This window comes from Myodes glareolus, chromosome 9, assembly GCF_982192425.1.
Source record: "Myodes glareolus chromosome 9, mMyoGla1.1, whole genome shotgun sequence".
NCBI classification, from domain to species: Eukaryota; Metazoa; Chordata; class Mammalia; order Rodentia; family Cricetidae; genus Myodes; species Myodes glareolus.
The window spans coordinates 42,894,699-42,916,842 of NC_142034.1; the positions used below are offsets into that span (position 1 = coordinate 42,894,699).

General features: G+C 48.7%; 1 protein-coding gene across 5 annotated transcripts in view; it reads right to left on the bottom strand.

Annotated features, from left to right (window-relative positions):
* Nucleotides 1–22,144, bottom strand: part of Rhbdl3 (rhomboid like 3) — a 51,722-nt gene that overhangs the window by 10,354 nt on the left and 19,224 nt on the right. For 4 of the 5 annotated variants that reach the window (XM_087910228.1, XM_087910227.1, XM_087910226.1 and 1 more), the window contains 4 exons: nt 19,435–19,659; nt 11,646–11,794; nt 10,421–10,533; nt 4,905–5,005 (listed from right to left, as the gene is read on the bottom strand). In XM_087910228.1, coding sequence (XP_087766354.1) covers nt 4,905–5,005; nt 10,421–10,533; nt 11,646–11,794; nt 19,435–19,659 — 588 coding nt within the window. The remainder of the gene's footprint in view (nt 1–4,904; nt 5,006–10,420; nt 10,534–11,645; nt 11,795–19,434; nt 19,660–22,144) is intronic. The other variant, XM_087910230.1, reaches the window with a different exon arrangement.

Sequence of the window (22,144 nt, forward strand, 5' to 3'; positions counted from 1 at the left end):
AATAACACTGAGTGCAGTGAAACACCAGCAGAGCAAAGGCGCCGCACACAGCAGGCCCTGCTGCTGCTAGAAGTGGAGAGCCCAGTCCCCAGGGAACCAGGCCTTTCCAAGGCCCTTTAATTTCATTCTCTCCCACAGCCTCGCGGAGTGAAATGGTGGCAGGGTGAGACAGTGACTCAGCCACTGTCAAGTAGGTAACCAGTTGCCTTGATATCATGTTCACTCAACGAATTAAGAACACTTTCCTAGCATGTGTGCGGCCCTAGGTGCAATGCTCAGTAACACACACACACACACACACACACACACACATACACACATACACACACCATGAAATCAAAGCATGACATATAAATCACTCCTGGTCTAGCTGTCCTACAGAGGCTGTTCATTTAATTACATAAACCTTATGGCAGAGGGGTTTTGTTTTGTTTTATTTTTAGCAGTTATCTTTCTTGAGCTTCAACAACGAAATTCAATTTGCAAAGATTTGGCTCTCAAATATTTTATAAAAACATCTAACACACAGCAAAGTGTAAGTAAATATCTTGCATATTTAAAAATGGAACTCTGGCTTATGGGCCTCAGCAGCAGGCAATTAATAAATTATTCAATCAGGTAGATCTTTCTATTTCCAGTGTTTAAAATAAGAAGTCTTGATTGAAAGTCTTTTTGTGAGCCAAATCTTTGGTTGAGATATTTTCTGACTTTAATTATTTTTTTCTTTTTCTTTATTTTTTTTTGTTTCTGACTTTAATTATTTTGTGTAAACTGAAATTTATAAAACATTGATATATGTGTGTATATATATATCAATGTGTATGTATATATATACATACGCACACATATACACACACACACACACATATATATAAAATGCCCCAGCCTTCCAAATGTACGGACCACAACCACAAGACACAGCTGTACCTGAGAACATAAGTGCTCACATTTTCCTGGGATATCCCAGGAGCTTTAAGAACACATTTTCTAGGGCTGAAGAGACAGCTCAGTGGTTAAGAGCACTGGTTGCTCTTCCAGTGGACCTGTGTTCAAGTCCTAGCACCCACATGGCAGCTCACAACTGTCTGTAACTCCAGTTCCAGGGGACCTAACACACTCATACAGACATACACGCAGGTAAAATACCAATTTACAAAAAAAAATTTTTTGATTTCTCTATGAAACATAATTCATACATTTAAAAAAAAAATCACACAGAAGGCAGCCAAGATACCTCAGAAGGTAAAGGTATCTCCACGCCTGAGTTCAGTCCTGGGGAATGACTAGGTAGATAGAATGGACTCCCATTCTATACCAAAGTTGTCCTTTGATATCTACACTTGTATTGTAGCGCATGCGCGTGCACGCGCGCGCGCACACACACACACACACACACTAAAACATAAATGTAATGGTTACACACACAAATGTGTATGCATATGTACACATAGGCGCTCACTGCTGGGTGGTGGCTTACCATGTGGAAAGCATGTTCCAGTTTGTCCACATCTTCATAACAACCACCTTATGAAAGCAACTGAAGCTTCAAAGATTCACAGACTAAGTCATCAGATGGTTTTTAAATCTAAATCTCCTGACTGTCAAATCCATAGTTTTTTACTTTTACTTTAATGAGATACTGTCTAATGAATAAAGAGCCCGCTCTCATTTTGGAAGTAAAGCAGTAGCACATCTATCAGGTTGAAGTATATGCGCTTGCTAAGGGTTAACCACTCCCCAACCACAGAAGTGGTCCCCTTTTTTTTGTTTTCTTTTTGAAACAAGGATTTTCTATGTAGCCCTGAATGTCATGGAACTCTCTCTATAGACCAGGCTGGCCTTGACCTCACAGAGATCTAGCTGCCTCTGCCTCCCCAGGGCTGGGATTAAAGAAGGGGTTGACCTGACACGACTCAGTCTCAGCATGGAGCTCATTTGGGCAAAGGCAGTCCCTCGATGAGGAGAAACAGACCTTCTTCAGGGTCAAGAAGAACAACTGTCTAGAGTGGACGATTACTGCAAACTCCCAGGACTGTCAGCTCCCAGGAGGCAGGCAGGGAACTGCTTTCTCTGGGAAGGTCTAAGGTCTGAAATGGGACCGCTCATCTCCATGGCCACGGGCTGCTCGCCAGGCAGAAGTGTAAGTGAATCAAACCATTTGACAGGTCCCGGGTGCCTGTGACCAGTCCTTCAGTGGCCTCTTCTCCCTATGGGAACTTCTGGGGTGCCATGGTTGCACTTCATGAGCTGGGGAGTGGGCAGATCTTCTTAAAGTCCTGCCTTTTTTCCTCCTTCCCTGTGCTCTCCTTCCACTGCGCCTGCTCAGCCCCCACCATCCCTGTCCCCATCCCTAGTTTGCAGAAATGGAAGGGAGGAGGTCAGTACTTTCTTCTCCAACTGAGAGAAATTGGGGCAGGGGGAGGGTGGAGGAGGCAGGATTCAGAGGAATAGCTGTGTCTGAGGAAAGAGAATGACCCATTTAAGAGGGCCATGTGAGGCGGCCCTGTGCACAGAGACCCTCAGCGGTTGTGTGCACAAACAGGAACACATCCCGAACCCTCACGCTCAGATATGATTTCCCACACCCACCTCCAACCTCTCTACTAGCACATACTGGAAGTTGCCAGAATTTAGCTCAGTAGCAAATGTAGTCACTCAGTATCCCCCCACACACACATACACACATACTCTTACAACTCACAAAGGCGGGGTAGGGGGCGGTGAATAGAAGAGGATGGTGTTCAGAGTGAGGCAGGAATTCCAGTCAGGGGTGCTAAGATGCAATACTCAAGAGGCTGAGGCAGGTGATTGCCACAAGTTTGAGGTCAGCCTGGACTACACAGGGAGTTCCAGGTCAATTTGGGATCGCCCTACCCCTACACCCACTCCCCCACAAGGAAAAAGAAGGGAGGGAGGGAGGGAGAGAGAGAAAGAGAGAGCGGGAGAAGAGACAGACTCTGCACTTGGAAGGTTGAGGTAGGATTGAGCTCCAGGACATCCTCGGCTGGGTCAACAATCTGCTCAACTGAAAAAAATCCAGATGAAACCATGGGAGAATGTAGAGACTCCAAAGAATTACTACCACCAAGCATCACAATTGCCACGTGTGGGGGGGGTGACAGCAAACAGAACAGGATGAGGAGGGGTTCACAGAGACGCTGAAATCTTTCTGGACTCTCCCCTGTCTCCCAAATCTATAGGCATCATGAGTATGTCAGGCACAGCAGTATCTAGATGTGTAACATAGAGAGGCTCCTAGGCCAGTTGGGGCATGTGTGAGGTAGGACAGCTACCGCAGTGGAGACAACTCTATCTCCCTCTAAACTAAACAAGCTTCCTGCCGTAGGGGCTTCAACATGCTGATCTGAAGACCCTGTTTAGTCTGAATCTACCTAGGTTCTTTGGTAAGGAATGAGGAGTTAAGGTAATATTTGTTTTAAGTGTTGATTTTCAGTTTTGCTCATTTACTGCATATCACCCCACTTCAGAGGTGTAGAACCCAAGGTATGAAGCAGCATTTAACCTGGCCCAGGTCACCTTTCAGGAGTGGGCAGCAAGGATTCAGACCGGACTAGGTTGCCCGTTTCCTTGGGCCATGCTCAGACCCTTACCATTGTATTGAAAGAGAATGGAAAGACAAGGGGACCCTGACAATTTGAGGGGCAGGGGACGACACCTGGATGGCTGGCAGAAGGTGATCCCTCCCACAAGGTCTCCTCTTCTACTTGAGAAGTCTGATGACATGACCATGGAGGCTTTCTTACCTAGGAGTGCCTATGTTAGTGTGCGGTGCGTGTGGAGTGGTTAAACCTGGAGTCCACGGCTTTGGCTAAGATGGCTCTCAAGGGCAAACTCTAGGTGTCCGCCTTCCCAGCGCTGGGGTTACAGGAGTGCATCGTGGCCATGCCCAGCTTCTTATATGACTGCTAGGGATCCAAACTTGGGTCCTCATGCTTGTGTGCAAAGCATTTTACAGACTGGGTTATCTCTTCAGCCTCAAAGTCCTCTTACTGTGCACAATCTATGATAGAATTCTAAAGACCACGTAGACTAGTTGTACTGGATAGTTCTATAGCAAGTTGACACAAGCTAAAGTCATCTGAGAGGAGGGAACCTCAATTAAGAAAACGCTTCCATAAGAAAGGTTAGCCAGTGGTGGCGGTGCACACCTTTAATCCCAGCACTCAGGAAGCAGTGGTAGGTGGATCTCTGAGTTCGAGGCTAACCTGGTCTATAGAGCCAGTTCCAGGACAGCCAGGGCTACACAACAAACTTGTCTTGAGTCATCCTCCCCCCGAAATGGGTGTAGGCAAGACTGTGGGGCATTTTATTAACTAGTGATTGATGGGGGATGGGCTGGCCCATTGTTGGAGGGTGACATCCCTAGGCTGGCACTCCTGGGTTCTATAAGAAAGCAGGCTGAGCAAGTCATAATGAGCAAGCCAGTAAGGACTCCTCCATGGTTCTTGCATCAGCTCTTGCCTCCAGGTTACTACCCTACTTGAGTTCCTGTGCCAACTTCCTTCAATGATAAACAGTAACATGGAAATGGAACCAAACAAACCCTTTCCTCCCCAAGTTGCTTTTGGTCATGGTGTTTCATCTCAGCAATGGTGACCCTAACTAAGATACTAATGGTCTGATCTGAACCATTTTTGAGGGAATTGGCAGAGTAGGGAGACAGGCACACCTGCAGGCTAAGGTAAGTACGGTTGACGAAAACAGGAACACATCTGGGAAGGACAGAGCTGAAAGGGGGCCGCAGAGAAAGATGCAGCTGTGAACCATGCTCCAGCCGGGCAGGGGGCACCCGACAGTTCCCGGTCTGAGAGAGCGATAACGTCCAAGTCCAGTGAGGGTAGAGGAGAGACAGGGCAGATCAACAGGGAACAGGGGCTGCTCACCATGACAATGTTGGCTAAGTGGGCAGAGACAAGCGCATACACCCCTCCGGAAGAGCCCACAACGGGTGCAGTCATGTCAGCCACAGACACAGCCAAGGAGCCTGGCACAGAGAGAGTGAAAACCATCAAGAAAGTCGGACTCACTGTGCAGCCCAGCCCTGGCCCTTGCCTTCTGCCACTAGAGCAGAACTACTCCACAAGGGCTCTGTCTCCTCCCCTTTTGACGCCACGCTGCCTCGTGTACGGGTGTGGGGGGGGAATGAACCCCTCCCTCCGTTCAGCTCTCTCGTTTTACTGATGGGAAACCAAGATTCAAAGGAGAAGTCTGACTGGCCCCAAGAGGGACTGATTCCAAAGCCACCACAGGGGACAGAAAGCGTCCACTTGGGGTAGTCGGTATACACACTTTTCTCCCTCCTACCCTCAAGGTTCATCTCCATCCTGAAGGCCAACCTTTGACGCAGGTGCTAACAGACTCACCGCAGACACAAGGGAAGCTCTCACCCCAGCTCTGGAACCAGGATTTATTTCAAACCTGTTCTGCCTGACATAAAAATCCTTCTCCTTCTCCCCCAGTGCCAGGAATTAAACCTAGGGCGTTACATAAGTTGGGCAAGCTCTCTGTCACAGAGCAATTCCCCAGCCTGAAAGTCATGCTGATCAAAACCCATGCTCTTGGCCTCAGTGGCAACCACTTCCCACATTAGTTCAGAGGTGGCCTCTGCCTCCTTCCGCTTCTCTTCACTCAGCTGAATCTATAAACTTGCTTAGCATCGCCTCCCACACCTCCTGCCAGCCACGCTAAAGCACAAAAGGTTCACAGGATCTTCCAAGTGGGGCCTCTCTGGAGGGAGAATGTCCTTGAAAAGTCCAGAGAGTGATGACATCACACTCTGGGGAGAGGATGATTCTGTGGCTGTTGGTATGTGGGCTGACAAACTTGGGTCCTGGGAGGGAAGCCGGGCAGTGAGGAGATGGGAGATTTATTGTTCTGGTCGCATTTAAGTGTGATCAATGCTTTGGCTTCCAGGGAAGGACACAGGAGACTAAAAATAACTAGGAGGTAGACCCCGGGGCCCAGAGGGTGAGTAGCAGCTGGCCTGGGTGAGCAAGCAGAAACCTCAGTTGGAAAATGCCTGCAGGCTCAGGAGTCAATTAGCCGCAGGAGAGAGGACAAGGCTGAGAGCCCAAACCTGCAAGTTCTATAAAGGTGGGGGCCCACATCTTAGGAGGAAGTTCCTGCCTGAACCAGGACCCAAGACCATCTGGATGGAGACATGGAGAGAGATCCCCACGGGAGCGCCACTGACCACCTGCCTCTTGGCACTCCCTTTCCAGGTCCCTGTGACCAATTCTGGCTATGGAATGTCTCAGAAAAAAATTAAACAAGACAAATGTCAAGCTGCCATGACCCGAGGACTCACAAGTCCTTCTCCCAGCCCATGCGACTGGAAATCTTCCTTTCCTTTGTCAGGTCTTTTTCCAGCTTTCATTTGGTAGCTAACTACTGTCAGATGAACTTTCTCCTTTTATTGGCCTACCCACAGGGTTCAGCCATAAATATCCCAAAGCAGGGGGTCTTGGGATAGGGTGGGGGATCCCTGGGTAGCGAACAAACAGGCAGCAAGATCTGCATGACAAAAGATTCCCACGCTCTCCAGGCCGCCTTGTGAAGACTGCATTGCAGGATAGCAGCTCGGCCAGCTGCCCAAGCCAGCTCCTGGTTAATTACTGTTTGCACCGAGCAAGCCCAGCCTTACCCAGCTGGACCCTTTCCTCTCTCCGCCAGACCCATTTAACTTGGCAACTTCTCTATGCCCCGGAGCCCTCCACCAGGGCCAGTGATGCATCAGGACAGCCTCCGGGGACAGAAGAGACCTACAGGGCGAGGTGGGGGAGGGGGCAAGACTACACAGCACTGACTTTTCCCTCACCCTCCCCGTGGTTAGAGTCTTGACTCTGGGGCCAGGGGCCAGCTAGGAATACTGGCAGGAGTGTGGAATAGGGGGATGACTGAGCAGTTGTGTGACCTTAGGCACCGCTCCTAAATTCTTTTGGCTTCAGTATTCACATGTATGAGATGAAAAAGTCTTACAGCTTCCAACATTCTGAGTGAAACCCCTTTTTCTTGGGCTCCCTAATTCAGTGAGCCCTCTGACTGTGAGGGGTGGGGTCTGGGGAGCTCCACAGTTCTTCACAGACCAGGAATTCAATGATCCCTGGTTTGGATTCGATTTTTGGATTGAGATATTGAGATATATGTATCTTTTAAAGACAAGTCTTAATTTCTCTATTTTTATTTACATGTAGATCTGTGTGAGGGTGTCAGATCCCTTGGAACCTGAGTTATAGACAGTTGTGAGCCACCATGTGGGTACTGGGAATTGAACTCAGGGCCTTTGGAAGAGCAGAGCAGTCAGTGCTCTTAGCCTCTGAGCCATCTCCTCAGCACCCTAAAGACAGGTCTTCTGTAGCCCAGGTTAACCTCGATCTTGCTGAGATCCTCCCACTCTGCCTCCTGCATGCTGAGATAACAAGCCCGCACCGCTCCTGTGTCTTTTAACAACCTTATTAACCTTCCAAGACTTTGCTAAGGTCCATGCATCAGCTGGGGCCTGGAGGCACTGGCTAGGACCAAACCACAGAATCTACGCATACAGAGTAGTAAAGGACATCAAGGGAGATTGTGGACCAGGCAGGATCCCTTCCTAACCTGTTATGGAACTCATGGTTGACAGGTCCTTAAGGTCAGGACAAATCCCATGAAGGTGGTAGGGATAGAAGCCAGGAGGACAAAGGCAAGCTGGAACGCCATACCTCACCACTGCACAGCACAGACCAAGGGGCTGGTTCCCAAAACATAGTCTGGGTCCATGCCACCATGCAGGTGAACTGGTGGCCACGCCATTAAGGCACGACTGCGGTGGTTTTAGTCTGAAAAGTTTGAAGGCGGGTGTTCTCCAACAGCTCCTTGGCCATTAGGAAAAACTCAAATTAACACTGGCAGAACATTTACCTCTAAGCGATGTTACTTTATTTATTCATGTATTCTTTCAACTACTCTACAAATATTTATTACCTAACAGGGGCTGAGCTCTAGGCGTGCATATTGGCTTCCATAAACTCAGCAATAAGATGCTGCTGATACGCTTAGGTGCTGTGTTTGTTTCTTTGTATTTGACTGTAGCTCAGGGTGGTCTCAAAATCACCATACAGTCGAGGACGACCTCGACTTCCTCGTCCTCCTGTCTCTACCTCCCAAGTGTTGAGATTACAGGTGTGTGACCACATGCCTTGCTAAGATACTGGCTCTACCCTAACTTGATTAATTAGAAGAGTTTATTTCACCTGTCTGAATGGCCTGTACAATGGACGTGGCAGTGGACACCTTATGGGCCTTATAAAATTGTGACGTATATTGGAGATGACACACAAGACCTGTACCACAAGCCTGAACTCTATCTCTGTGCTGTGGCAGTTAGCCACCACTCTAAACAGGATGGCCTTGGGTTTGGAATAGCTTCACTGGGCAGAGATAAAGCGGGGTCAGATACTGATCAAGGCCTCCCTTGGTTTCTGATAGATTTTCTGCACAAATGCAAAGGCCTGCCTTTTGATTCTTAGGTGTTTACAGGGCAATCTTTGGGATTACAGAACCTCTGTGGGACTCCCATCTCTACCACTTAAAAGCTGTGTCTTCTTGGGTAAGTCATTTGTTCCTCTAAACCCTGGCTTCTGCTTTTCGTTTTGTTGTTGCTCTTTTACTATGTAGCCTAAGCTGGTCTTGAACTTTTGATCCACTTGTAGTAGTCTCCTAAGCACTGGCACTACAGGAATGTGCCGCCACACCTCCGCCTCAGGCTCTGTATCCACACCAGGCAGCGAAGCAGAGACACGTGGCTTGGAGGTGAGGACACCTTACCTGCTGGTCAAGGATAAGGGCTGGTTCTCTGTCAAGGTCTAACTATAAGGGCTTTCCTCTGGGGATAGATACAGAGGGGAAGTAGTGTAGGGAGATCAATCCACTCAATCGTGGAGATCAATGACAGGATTTGTAGTGACCAGATAGCCCTCTGGCCTGAATCAATGACTCAGGCAGAGCACTGTGTGCCCTTGGCTCCACGCTGCAGGCTCCCAGCCTCACATCCGCGGTGCTGCGCCTTGCTTCTGTCTGCACTGACATCACTGGGGAAGGATGTCATCTGTTCTGGGTGAGTGCTGAGTCATTTTGAATCTCACTTCTGTCTTCCAAGTTACTGCCCCCCTCCCCCGAGTCTAATTGACTACTAACTGCGAGTGTTACAAGCACCTTCCCCGTTCCTCGCCATTTAACATCTGGGACTCTGGGAATCTAGGTAGGGAACGTGCACCTATAAATCCCCAGGTGGCAGGAATGAGAGGTGTGTGGGTGGTTGAGAGAGTCTGGAACCTGGAGGTGCTCGCTACACCTCGGTTAAGGACACAGTCGGTGCTGGATTCAGGGAAAGACTTGTGAGGGTCTAAGGTGCAAGGATCTGGGCACACACAAAAGTGCCAGAGACAGCGCTGGGAGGGAGGGTCTCCCAGGCACAGGGCCTACACATGGGCAGGTTAGCCCCCTGGAGGTAGAGTGGGATCTTTCTTGTTCGGAAGTCACTTCATTACTGCCTGCCTGTTGTTTACAAGGTCAAGGCTGCCCAGCTCTCCTGATGACAACTTTAATGCCATTCAGAAAGGATTAAGGTCTTAAACTAACTCTCTCACTCTCTCTCTCTCTCTCTCTCTCTCTCTCTCTCTCTCTTTCTCTCCTCCCTTGAGCCCAGCTGTCAGGCTGAAGAGCTGAAGAGGCAAAGCTTCACCAGACGGCAGTAAAGTTGGAGGCATCAGGCAGGAGATCTGGCGCTCAGAGGCTGGGCTGCAGCGACCTTCTCTGGAGAACTGGCCCTTCTGCTCATCTCATTCGCCCCACCTCCCCACACCAGGCACAGACTTCTCCCAACAGGAGTATCCACTACCTCCTAGGCCAAACTGTCCAGTCCTCAGAGGGCCAATCAAAGGATTCATGGCTGCTCTGTGTAAAAAAACAAAAAAAAAAACAAAAAAACAACAACAAAAAAACTCCCTATGGGTTCAGATATGGCTTGGCCAAAGAGCTGCCTGGCTTCATCCATACCGCGGCTGTTCCTCTGCACGGTAGAAGGAAGCTGTTGTCTCATGTGTGGCTCCCATCAACAGCAGGCAGCTCTCAATAGCTCTGTCTATAAGCTTGACAGGACCATAAGGACCAAGGAATGTCCCCAGGCTCTCATGGCTGGAGCACGGTAATTCGACGGCAGGAATTCTCTCAGTAGTCCTGTTCTGAATCATGCGCTCTGCCCCAGAATACACCTCCCTGTCTGGGTGGCCGTGGGAAATCTGTCTGAAGGACAATCCAGAACCAGGAGCCTGAAGATGCCCAGGCAGCCAGGACTTGTACCAGCCACGGGATCTCCTCTGACCTTCCCTCAGGAGGTTCACCATAGGGCCCACCAGCCTACCTGCCACAACGCCAGCCGCGTAGACAAGCCCAATTCGGGTGGCTCCATGCACCATCTCCAATGGCACCCCCACCAGCAGCTGCAGCACCACATTGAGTCCTAGGTGCTCCACCCTGTGACAGACACATTCGTTAACTCACCTGACAAACGCTGTGGGCCAAGATACTGGGGAGCCGGGAGGGTGCAAGACACCTTCTCCGCCTTTGAGCAGTCCAGGGGCTGGGGAGGGGATGACTGTCATGGGAAAAATTCCGTCCAGCTGAGACAGAACAAACATAAGGGACCTGGTGGGGACAGGTACAGTCTGTCTCCGCAGCAGTGACAGGGACTAGCCATGCCCGGGACCCAGCAGTTCTAGCGGTTAACACGGGTGATGCCAAGGCTCAGAGAGTGGCAGTGAGTGGCTTAAGGTTCCAGCCCAGGTGTCTGGCCAGCTTGAGATGTGCCATTCACCACTCTGGGCTCACTCTGGTCTTTCACTGTACCCACAAACACTACAGAGCTGGAGATCAAAGATGAATTCAAAATACCCCGAAGCATTAGAGACCTCTTGCAACTTAACAACATTTTCTCTTAAAGTCTTACAGAGGGAAGCTCTTCTTCCTGGTGTGAGAAGGGACCCACCCACTCTGCTCACTCCAAACTTTCAGGACTGGGAGAAGGAACTCAGGCTTCTCCCCCTGGAACAGACTACGATGGGAAATAAAAAGTTCTAATAAATTAGAGCTTTACTTGGCTTGTGGGAGCAACCACACACACAAATTATGAATAACTCTTGTGGCTAGTTGGCTGGTCACATGACCCTTTTTGCTCTGGCCTCTAGGAAGCATAGAACATTTCCACCTACCCCTGGGAAGTACACAGACCCATACTGTGAAATGTGTGTGCCAATCACATTGCTGGTTTTCAGCAGCCTCCTTTGTTTCTCCTTCCCACACACAGTAACTGACAGTATGTTTGGTATTGGGTGAGTTTCAAGAAGCTATCTCAAATCTGCATCCAAGTCAATAAAAATAAACCAAAAACTTAATTTCAGAGTTTAGGGCTCAGTTTTAGGGCACCTGCCTAGTATTCCAAAGACCCTAAATCTAATCCGCAACACTGTAAATAAAAAAATTAGTTTGAAAATATGCATATGTAAATGTATATATAAAATGTGTTTTTATATATAACATGTAATAATTCCACTCACTCTTCTGCAGGTTCTGCAGGAAGACATACTCACCCTGCATGCATAAAGATGTATGTCACATAGCGCCAAGCCTGTGCACGGAGCTGCGGGTGGTAAACCAGAGAGTTCTTCAGGTACCGAGGGTGCGTCACCTGCAGCACAAACTGATCCAGTAGGACCCCGTTGTACAGGAAAAGGGCAACCTAGACGAAGCACAGAGCGGAGGCCAGTTACGAGGCACAAGACTGCTCAGGACGGTGTTCCTGACAGGCACCGGGGATCAAACAGGAGCCTGTCACCCCACCTGAATGAAAGGTGCCCATAGCCAGCGCCCATTTATCAGCAAGCATCCCTCACTCTGTTTCTGAGACACTCCCGTGTAGTGGGGTCGTCTGATCCTGTCTATGCTTCCTTGGAGGGCATGATTTTTAAACCGCAATCTTTGTAAACCCTCATTCTCCCATTTCATACAGCTTGATTTCTTTTTTTTTTTTAAAGATTTATTTATTATGTAAACAACATTCTGCCTGCATGTATGCCTGCATGCCAGAAGAGGGCACCAAACCTCATTACAGATGGTTGTGAGTCACCATATGGTTGCTGGGAATTGAACTCAGGACCTCAGGAAGAGCAGTCAGTGCTCTTAACCTCTGTTCCATCTCTCCAGCCCTACAGCTTGATTTCTTAAAAACAAAACTAAAATACAAAATAAAGAAAACACGGTGGTAGAATAGACATAAAATTTAGTGCCTTTAAATTTTTTGTTGTTTTTATTTTTTTCAGACAAGGTTTCTCTGTAGCTCTGGCTGTCCTGAAACCCGCGCTGTAGACCAGGCTGGCCTCAGACTCAGAGATCTTCCTGCCTCTGCCTCCTGTGAGCTGGGATTAAGGGCATGCGCCACCACTGCCTGGCTGAGTTTTTTATACTTTATTTATTTAGTGTAAGTGTGTATGCATACGCGCGCACATGCATCGTGGTACACCTATCGAATCAGAGAACGACTTGCAGGATTTCAGGCTTTCCTTCTACCACATGAGTTTCAGGGACTGAACTCAGATATTGCCAGGCCTGGCAGCAAGAGCCTTCAGCGGCTGTGCCATCTCGCCAGCCTACGTTTGGCATCTTAGCCAGTTTCCCATACAGCTGAGCGGCACCAGTACACTCTTGCGCTACTCTCACAGTTACCTCGCCACAAAACTCCTTCCATCGTACAAAACCGGGACTCTGCAGCCACAAACAAGAACTCTTTGCTGCCCCTCCTGCAGCTCCTCCAACCACTCCCTATCCTGGGGCTCCATGCAGCGGAGCTTGCAGAGCATGCGGCCGGATTGCACAGTGCTCCTCCAGCGACTGGCTGAGGTTAAAGTGTACATTCTCAAAGACGGCCTGCATCACATCACATGTCAGTTTCCTTTCCTTTTCTTTCTTTTCCATTTTTTGTTTTTTGTTTTTCGAGACAGGGTTTCTCTGTTCTAGCTGTCCTGGAACTAACCCTGTAGACCAGGCTGGCTTCAAACTCACAGGTCGCCTGCCTCTGCCTCCTGAGTGCTGGGATTAAAAACATGCGCCACCATGTTTTTCCTTTTCTTTTTATGACACAAGGTTGGCCCAGAATCACTATACAGTCCATACTGCCTGCTAATTCACAATCCTCCTACCTCAGCATCCCAAGAGCTAGACTCACAGAAACACCCTACACTGCTGAGCATTACTAGGCAGTTCCATTCTATGTATCTGCCTCTCTTTGACAACACAGTATTCTGTCAGTGGGAACTTGGATTGCTGCCATCTTTTTGCTATTGCGAATATCTCTAAGAACAAGGTGGACAAGTAGCTCCTCTGCTCACTACTTTTATTTATTTATTTATTTATTTATTTATTTATTTATTTGGTTTGAGACAGGGTTTCTTTGTGTAACAGTCCTGGCTGTTCTGGAACTCGCTTTCTACACCAGGCTGGCCTCAAACTCACTGAGATCCTCCTGCCTTTGCCTCCCAAGTACTGCTGGGATTAAAGGTGAGCACCACCACCACCTGGTTTAGTACATGGTAATCTTAAAGTTAAAAATTTAAAGTAATTATTATTTGAAGCTGGACAAGGTGGCTCACACCTTTAGCCCCAGCACTTGAGAGGCAGAGCAGGTGGCTCTCTGTGAGTTCCAGGCCAACCTGGTCTACAGAGTAAGTTTCAGGACAGCCAGGGTTACATAGAGAAGCCATCTCAAAACGAAACAAGTTATTATTTTATGGCCATTAGTGTTTTGGTTGCATGTCTGTGCACCATGTGTGCGCCTGGTGCTCAAGGAGGCCAGAAGAGGGTGTGAGATACCTCAGAGCTGGAGTTACAGATAGTTGTGAGTCACCGTGTGGCTCCTGGGAATCAAAGGAAGAGCAGCCAGTGCTCTTAACCATTGAGTTGACTCTCCAGTCCCATGCTTCATCTTCTGAAGAGGGCCAGTTTTCCTAATGGTTGGACTATTCCACACTCCCATCAACATCCGCGGTTTCTTCTTATCTCCACCTATATACCAAGTATGTTGATTTTTTCAGATAACTACGTATATCTATCTGTTCAGGGCCTAGCAGGGTATTTACTTTGCTGCTCTCTCTGGAACTCAATGTAAAATGAATCTCTATGCTCCTGTGCTCCTAATCAGATCATATGCAAAGCTATTTAAGAATGTATGAGGGCGCCGGGCAGTGGCGGTGCATGCCTTTAATCCCAGCACTCAGAGACAGGTGGATCTCTGTGAGTTTGAGGCCAGCCAATCTACAAAGTGAATTCCAGGACAGCCAGAGCTGTTACACAGATCAGCCCTGTCTAAAAAAAACAAAAACCAAAACAATCAAAAAAGAAAGTTTGGGGTTCTAGGCTGAGCTACTACAGTGCAGAAATCCAGGAGGGTAGGGTTTTCTCTTCCAAACACAACGGCCCTGATTTGTTCTTTGGTTTCTTCTCTTCCCACCAGCTGTGGTTTCTGTAGTGTTGCTGGCGGTAGACGTGGCTGGCAGCTCCATGTTCCTTCATTTTCTATCTGTTACGGAATCAAAGACTCCGATTACTAAAGCTCTAAGGAAAACAGAAGCCCTGGGCTCCAAGAGAGTTAAGCCAGCTGTTTGAGTATCTTCCTTTTTTCCCCATATTGGTGGCTCAAATTCATATAGCTGTAGAATTTTAAAATCTGTGTCAACCTGAACACAAACACTGGCTCCTTTGGACCACCTTAGGCAAATTTTTAGAATTATCTAGCCCTCGGTTTCCACATCTGAAAATGGGTACCAATAATTATACTGCACAGTGGTCACAAGTTTAAAAGTGATACTGCAGCTGAGAGCGGCAGCATTTAGCTGTCGTCCTAGCAGAGACAGGAGGATTGTAGTTCTGAGGGTAGTGGAGTAAAGAGTGAGACTTTTTTTTTCTCTTTCTTCCTTCCTTCCTTCCTTCCTTCCTTCCTTCCTTCCTTCCTTCCTTCCTTCCTTCCTTCCTGTTTTCTGAGGCAGGGTTTGTCTATGTTGCCCTGGCTGTCCTGAAACTCGCTCTGTAGACCAGGCTGGCCTCGGACTCAGAAAATGGCCTGCCTCCGCCTCAAGTGCAGGGATTCAAGGTGTGCACCACTATGCCCTGCAAGCAAGAGACCCTTTCTTAAAAGAACAACAAAATGGGCTGCAAGTACTTATATACACTCAGGCACACACAGACACACTCACAAAAACAAAATAAATTAATTAAACACAATCAGGGGCTGGAGAGATGCCTCTGCAATTGACAGCACTTGTTGCTCTTGCAAGGGACTCAGGCTCAGTCCCTAACACCCGCAGGGCGGCTTACAATCATCTGTAGCTACAGCTCCAGGGGATGGAATATCCTCCTCTGACCTCTGTGGACATTGCATGCATGTGGTGCAGACATACTCATTCACATAAAGTAAATACATCTAATAAAAAAAATATTCAGCCGGGCATGGTGGCGCACAACCTTTAATCCAAGCACTTGGGAGGCAGAGGCAGGCGGATCTCTGTGAGCTTGAGGTCAACATGGACTACAGAGCAAGTTCTAGAACATCCAGGGCTTCACAGAGAAACCCTGTCTCAAATAATTAAAAAAGATATTTTTAAAAATGTGGGGCGGGGGGAAGATGGTCCAGTGGGTAAAGGCGCTTGCCTCCAAGCCCGACAACCTGAGCTCAGCCCTAGAGTCCAGACGGTTGGAGGAGAACGGATTCCCGCAAGTTGTCTTCTCACCTACACGGGGAGATCATGCCTGCACTCGCCCCACACACAAAGCAAATAAACAACAAACAAATGTAATCTAAAACTTTAAAACGACAAAATAACAATGACAGCAAACACTCAAGTTTAACATAAAGGAAAAGTTCAAGGCCCAGCACACAATCAGGGAAGGGTCAGACTGGGCGTTCTGGACCACGCCTGGACCCAGCTTAGACTACCAAAGGAGGCTGCTCGGGCAGCTCGGAATAGAGGCCAGACGCAGTGTGCTTGTCTAACATGCATGAAGCCTAGGTCTCTCTCTCTCTCTCTCTCTCTCCCTCCCTCCCTCCCTCCCTTTCCCTCTCCCTTCCTCTCTCTCTCTCTCTCTCTCTCTCTCTCTCTCTCTCTCTCTCTCTCTCTTTCTCACACACACACACACACACACAGGCACACGGCTGTTCTTCCTACATAATGCCATGCAGGTGTCCTGGCAACAAGCAGAGCTTCCAAGGTATCTCATTATTGTTGGTCCTCAAATAGAAGTTAATAAATAGTCCCACTCAGTATGCACTGGAAGAATACATCTAAGAAAATCTCAGAAAAACACCACTACAACATGTGCTTGGGCAAAACCATAACAACAAACAGATCTCTATGTGCAGAACAGAGAGGGGTAGATTTTTGCTTGCTTTGTTTTGTTTCTTAGAGTTTCTTAGAAATATTTTATCTTTTTTTTTTTTTTTTTGGCAGGGGGGAGGGTTGAGACAGGGTTTCTCTCTTTATATAACCCTGACTGTTCAGGAACTCACTCTGTAGACCAGGCTGGCCTCAAATTCACAGAGATCCACCTGCCCCTGCCTTCCGAGTCCTGGGATTAAAGGTGGGTGCCACCATGCCTGGCTAAAATATTTTTATTATTTTATTTCTGTGGATGTTTTGCCTGCGTGTATATCTGTGTACCACGTACATGCCTGATGCCATCCAGAGGCCTGAAAAGGATGTTGGGTCCCCTGGAACTGGAGGTACAGACAGCTGTGAGCTGACATCTGGCTGCTGGGAATCAAACTCTGGTCTCTGGAAGAGCAGCCAATGCTCTCACCCACCAAGCCATCTTCATTACCGTTTTTTGAACCAGATCTCATTCTGTAGCGCAGCCTGAATTTATGGTGACCCTTTGTGGGATTGCAAGTATGAGTAACCGAGCCCAGACAGACCAATTATTTCTTTTCTTTTTTTTAAAAAAATATTTATTTATTTATTATGTATACAATATTCTTTCTGTCTGTGTATATGCCTGCAGGCCAGAAGAGGGCACCAGACCTCATTACAGATGGTTGTGAGCCACCATGTGGTTGCTGGGAATTGAACTCAGGACCTTTGGAAGAGCAGGCAATGCTCTTAACCTCTGAGCCATCTCTCCAGCCCCCAGACCAATTATTTCTAGGAAAAAAAAAAGATGCCATGAAACTGAATGACAGCTGAGGAAGCAGGACTGCCACAAGATCTCCTGCAGAGGCAGCAATCAGTACAGGGCCTTGGAGGAGAACCAGCCAGAGACTGGAAAAGGCAAAGGAAGTCAGGCATCTCTACAGGAGCCAGAGGTGGGGTGGGCTATTGGAGTTCCCGCTGAACTGAGGACTGAGTTCCACCACACAGGGCAAAACACAGAAGGAACACCTGGGGAGTCCCTTGTCTGTGCAGGGCTCATTTTTTTTTTTAATTTATTTAACTTTATTTTATGTGTATTGGTGTGAAGGTGTCAGATCCCCTGGAACTGGAGTTAAAGACAGTTGTTAGCTGTCATGTGGGTGTTGGGAATTGAACTTGGGTCCTCTGGAAGAACAGTTAGTACTCTTAACCACTGAGCCACCTCTCCAGTCCTGCAGGGCTCATTTTTGCACAACAGTAAGTGTGACTAGGAGGGCTGCTCTTCCAGAGGACCCCGGTCAATCCCCAGTACCCACAACAGAGGTTCACAACTGCCAACAAGATCCAGGGGATCTGAGGCTTTCTTCTCACTCACAAGCTCACACACAGGCATGCACACACACACACATACACTCATAAGCTCACACACAGGCATGCACACACACACACATACACTCACAAACTCACACACAGGCATGCACACAGACACACATACACTCACAAGCTCAAACACAGGCATGCACACAGACACACACACACTCACAAGCTCACACACTGGTGTGTACAGACACACACACACATACACTCACAAACTCACACACAGGCATGCACACACACACACATACACTCACAAACTCACACACAGGCATGCACACACACACACACACTCACAAACTCACACACAGGCATGCACACAGACACACACACACACACTCACAAGCTCACACACAGGCATGCACACAGACACACACACACACTCACAAGCTCACACACAGGAATGCACACAGACACACACACACACTCACAAGCTCACACACAGGCATGCACACAGACACACACACACTCACAAGCTCACACACAGGCATGCACACAGACACACACACACTCACAAGCTCACACACAGGCATGCACACAGACACACACACTCACAAGCTCACACACTGGCGTGTACAGACACACACACACACATAGAAACACACTCACAAGCTCACACACACACAGATACACATAAATAATAAAATGAATAAATAATAAAATGAAAAATATAAAGGAATGGCTCTTGGTTGAAATTTGTTTTTAAGAAGCACTAGACTGTGAATTTTTTAAACAATGTATGGCAGATTCCCTAAAGAGAGAATGTTCTATAAAAACTTCATTTTCTTGTTCACAAACACTCCCTCCCAGAGGTAAGATGTGCTTCTGTGTTCAGGAAGCACCCCAGCCATCCTCTTCCTCTGGGGAGGGGTCCTCCCCCACAGCATGGGGAAGCTCTGGTGACCCCTGCATTGCAGTCTGCAAATGAAGTCTCAAGGGGCTAACAACTGTTGTTCTAGCCTTCCAGGAGAAGAATTTACATTAATTGGCTTTATTGAGTTTGTCTGGCTAAATCCCCAAATCCTTGAGTTTGTCACATTGTTTTGCTGTTTTGAAGGGGAAAGAAATACAGGGACTTTGCTGCAGGTTGCCTCAAGTAATCTTCGCCGGGGAGTGTTCACTAATAGCACTTCGGCTTGGGAGCTGAAGGCCAGAGTTGGAGCTAACTTGGGATACACAGAGAAATCCAGCCAGCATGGGAATAGAGTAAGACACTGTCTCAAAAACCAGAGGCTGAAGAGGTGGCTCAGCAGTTAGGGGCGCTTGCTGTTCTCCCAGAGAACAGAAGTTGGGGAGCCAGCACCCACACAAGGTAATGGCCTGTAATTCCACATCCAAGGGATCTGACACCCGCTTCTGGCCTCATTGGGCACACACATGTACATGCACGTGAGCATACACACACACACACACACATACACACAACCAGAAACAAACAAACAAACCCCCAAAACTTTGGAGTTTCTTTGCAGCCCCTGGGTTCCCTAGCAAGGCTCTGACTTGCAGAACTATTTGATCTGCAGCTTTCCCCCCTCGAACCTCCGCCCTCCTCTCCCCATGCGATCCCAGGTTTAGAGAGCCCCCCCCTTCCCCGCTCCACCCTGGTCCTTGCCTCCAGCAGGGTGACTGTGATCATGAACCAGGGCGGGGGGCAGCAGGTGTAGCTGTCGTAGTACCACTTGCGGTCAATCTCCCGGGGCAGCGTCTCGTAGGCCACGTGGCGGATGAGCCGCTGGGAGAGGCTCAACCCCTTCTCCTCCAGCAGGGCCTTGCTGCTCAGCCTGCGGTTGCCCTGAAGGATGGCCTGGCGGAAGCTGTTGGAACGCTTGTTGCTCATCTGCACGGGAAACGGGGTGAGGAGAGGGTCAGAGTAGGGGCCTCAGGGAGCACTGCACCTACATCTCAGCCTGCCTGCTTGCAGGAGCAGTTCTTCTCTGAGCTCTGAGCAGCATTCCAGGAATGCCACCGTGTTGACCTCTGACCACTCACAGCTCATCTCCATCAGAAAAGAACTCTGTTCCTTCTGCCCGATAGGAAACTGAGGCACAGAGAATGCCTAAGAAGACACAGGTTCAAACCCAGGCCTGTATTTATACAGTCCTCCTACCCACTCGTGTTAGGGCCAACATCAGACATGGGAGACGGTGGTGCTCAGGACCAGGAAATCAGCAGTCACAGCTCAGAGCGACAGGAGCTGTGGGAACACACAGGATCCAGGCCAGCGTGTCTCCAGGTGGTCAGCAAGGGCTTTCCTGAAGAAGGTGATGGCCAGGTGAGGGCCGGGGTGAGTGAGCATCCTCAGGCACACCAGCTTGGGAAGGTAGGTGCAAGCAGGTCTTTGTCAGCCAGCTGTCAGAAGTTGTCAGGATCAGAACCCAATGTCATGGAAGCCATGACATCTGAATGTTTCCTGGCATGTATGATACTAAGTGAGCCTAGGGCCTCACCCAAGACCAGGTCCTGCTCTCAGCAATCCAGGCCTGGTGCCTATAGATCTGCTTCATTCAGCAGTTAGCCTGACTTCCAGCATCTGGAAGCTTCTGCCACCCTTGATTTTTTTTTCTGGATCATATTGTAAACTATTCCAAGGGAGAGTAGGCCAAAAGACCCAGCTCTCCTGGCCCAAGGGCCCATAGCTACTACATGTTTCATAGCTACTGGCATGTAGTCATTGATGTACTTCTCAGATCAGACGCCCTGCAGAAGATAATCCAGCCAGACCCAAGAGCAAGATCCAGTCGGGACTAGCAAGGCGAATGGAGCCAGAGTAGGGCACAGGAGTCTGAGCCTCTTTCTGGAGGGCACCTGGAAGAATTCAGGATCAGACAAGGCCCCTTAGCGGGAGCCTTCCCTGCAGAGTCACCTCCTAACCTTGAGTCCTGCTTTTCCCGGTTCCGGGTTCCCCGTGTGGCTTTAAGCCAGCCTCCCCTGGCTGGTCGGCCTCAGTGAAGCCCCTCTAGCCACTGCCACCTCCCCCACAGATGAGGGTTATTTGTTCTGCCTGCCTGGGTTGGTAAGTCATAAAGTGAGGTTTCCCAGCAGAAGAACATTAGGAGACAACAGAAACTTGCAAAGACAGTCCTTTATCCTATTTGGTCCTGGCGAAAACCCTATATGAACCATTAGATTCATTTTACAAAGGGCAAAGAGAGGCATAGAGTGGCCAGCAAAGGCAGAGTGAGGACCCAGGCTCTAGGTGGCCCTCTTTACATGAATGCAGGCTGTAAGTGACTGCCCCAGCTCAGAGTCTGAGCATAAAAATGTGACAACCGCATGACAATATCATGTCATGAACTCACACAGAGGGCTCCATTGGAACAGAACCTGACAGGAGAGAAACACCTTGCGTGGGTATTAAGATTGGACAGGCACCCAGTGCATATGGGCTGGACTGGGCTGGGCACAAGTCTGAGCCAGGCTTCCCATCTGCTTCCCGATGAGGCTGATGACACTTCTGAGGCCCAGTGTGTGAACTGCTGTCTCAGCTCACCTTGGCCCAGGCTTCCAGGTCCGCTCCCTGGGTCTACTAGAATAGTGGATACTATTCTACCCCTGAATGTCTACAGCAGTTCCTTGTAAACCCACACGTTCACAGACAGGGGCAATCTGCAGCTGAGAGGCCACTGACGCGGCTATTGTCTGGGCAGTCACATCACAGAGAGTTAAGATGGGACGGTGACAGCAGGCTTCCCTGGCCCTGCCTGAGGCCTTTGGTGTCTTCAACACAGAGAACTTCACTGAGTTCTCTCTCCTCCATGGGGGGCATGAAGAGATAGGAAGGCCTCATCGATGGGGAAACAAGCAGACATCCAGCCTTGTAGTCAGCTTAGTAGTTCATGTAACTTCTATTGATGCCCCATTCATGGGGGTGGAGAAATGCAGCTTGCCTAAGCCACCCAAAGCCCAGTGTAACCACCCGTGGCAGCCTCTGAAAGAAGAGCATCAATCCCCAGGGAGGAGAGGAGGGCATCCCTACCAAGGACAACAGTAGGATTCACGAACCATGGTCCCTCCCACAAACAGGGACAGTAACCGTCAGTTCTAAGAGCTCTGGCCTCCAGCTATGCTATAACTAACAGACAACCACGTTTTGGAATTTATATTATTTTGTTTGTTTTCATTTTTGATTTGAGACAGGGTCTCACTGTGTATCTCTGGCTGTCCTGGAACTCACTATGTAGACCAGGCTGGCCTCAAACTCACAGAGATCTGTCTGCCCTTGTCTCTGTCTCTGCTGGGGTTAAAGGTGTGCGCCCACCACATCCAGCCTTTTGGAATTTATTAACTTAGCAGACCACGAGTTTCCATCAACCCAAAGACTA